A 1,683-nucleotide genomic window follows, 5' to 3' on the forward strand; every position below is an offset into this window, starting at 1 on the left:
AAAATATTAATTTCAAATTTCCCGCTAAATCACCACATTCTAAATGGCCGCGTTTTGTGGGCAATATTAGAGGTGGACATTATAATGCATTCAAATTAATAATAAATTTATTTATTAATGGTGTTAAATTCTTAGTTAATTGATGAATTATAATAAAAAAATTAAATATAGAAGAATGTCTTTTCGCAAACGCGCCATCTATTAGTTTGAGTTTGAATTAAATATGTCAACATTAACATAACCTCAATCTCATTGAATGGATTTGGGATTAATTTCTATTTAATTAATTTAAAATAATTAAAAATGAGTTATCGGCTTCGCCCTGCGAAGAAATTAGCCGAAATCCAATTCGGGTTTAAAAAAGATTCCGAAAATTTATTAAAAACGTTCGCAAAGAAAGAATCTCATTCTTTCGAAATATTCTCGGAAATTTGGAAAGAAAAACATTTTAGTTTAGTTTATAAGTGAGTTAATATAACATTAAAATTAAAAAAATTATAAATTTATTCCTTTTAGATATACCAAAAATTTCAATGAAATATCAAGACAAACCCAGCTTTTTTTATTTGAAGCCAAAAAGTTATTCATTTATGCTCCAAATATTTATATTAAAACGGGGGCTTTTTATTTATTATATGGCCTTTATTACAAACAACCATTGATGTAAATTTTTTAATATTACCAATACATTTCTTAAATTTATTAATTTTTAGGGAAAATATTAAGATACGATTAACCCAAAACGAATTAAAACTGCTTAAAACGTACATAAACGAGATGAAGAATTCCTCAGAAACTCATCCTATGTACATTTTCTCAAAATTAATTAATGATCAAGCTTTCGATTTCGTTTTTACCCAATTACCGTTGATACCTAAACAAGAACCCATCCTAAAACTCTTTGATATTGCAAGTAACGATACGTTTCGAGAAGATATTGAGTCTAAAGTTATGGATCAGATGAAGGAATTAATTGAAAACGAGGGGATCGCCGAGATTGGTAGGGATTATAGGAACGCTATGAAAGAGTATTTTGAGTCAAGTGGTGAAAAAAATATCATGATGTTTGATACGGATATACAAAAAGAGTTGGAAGGGGTTTTTATGGAAAAAGTTATCGAGGGGAATTGTGAAAAAAATGATTCTTTGGGGAAAATCCGAGAAGAGTTGAAGAAAAAAGCAGCTGGGATGTTTAAAACAAAATAAACTCCTTTTATTACAATTTTTTATTATAAAATATATACATAACCTAACTGTCTTATTTTTTTAATTTATTTTACATTATTGATTTTCTTTTTATGCGTAAATGTTAGAATTTGATATAAGTAAACAAATACTTACTGTTTAAAATGTTAAACTTATTAAACTCACATCCAAAAACCATAATAATATTAATAGTAAATAATTAACATAACCACAATTTTGGAACTGTCAAATTTGGAAGGGGTTTTTACACATAACCTAAATTTTATTTTTTTAAAATATATTTTATGTTTATTGATTTTCTTTTTGTGCGTAAATGTTAGAATTTGATATAAATAAATACTTACTGTTTAAAATGTTGAACTTATTAAATTCACATCCAAAAACCATAATAATATTAAATAATAAACATAACCTCAATTTTGGAACTGTCAAATTTGAAAACGGTTTTTATGGAAAGAGTTTTTGAGGGGAATTATG

The 1,683-nt window shown here is 26.0% G+C and overlaps 1 protein-coding gene across 1 annotated transcript; it reads left to right on the forward strand.

Moving 5' to 3' along the window:
• Positions 1-201: 201 nt before the first annotated feature.
• Positions 202-1,254, forward strand: LOC111419866 (proximal sequence element A Pbp45). The gene is made up of 3 exons (XM_023052744.2): positions 202-464; positions 517-663; positions 714-1,254. Exons 1-3 carry the CDS (start codon positions 304-306, stop codon positions 1,204-1,206), a joined length of 801 nt encoding a protein of 266 aa, XP_022908512.2. The 5' UTR covers positions 202-303; the 3' UTR covers positions 1,207-1,254.
• Positions 1,255-1,683: the final 429 nt, after the last annotated feature.

This window comes from Onthophagus taurus, unplaced genomic scaffold (assembly GCF_036711975.1).
Source record: "Onthophagus taurus isolate NC unplaced genomic scaffold, IU_Otau_3.0 ScKx7SY_15, whole genome shotgun sequence".
In the NCBI taxonomy this organism is placed as follows: domain Eukaryota; kingdom Metazoa; phylum Arthropoda; class Insecta; order Coleoptera; family Scarabaeidae; genus Onthophagus; species Onthophagus taurus.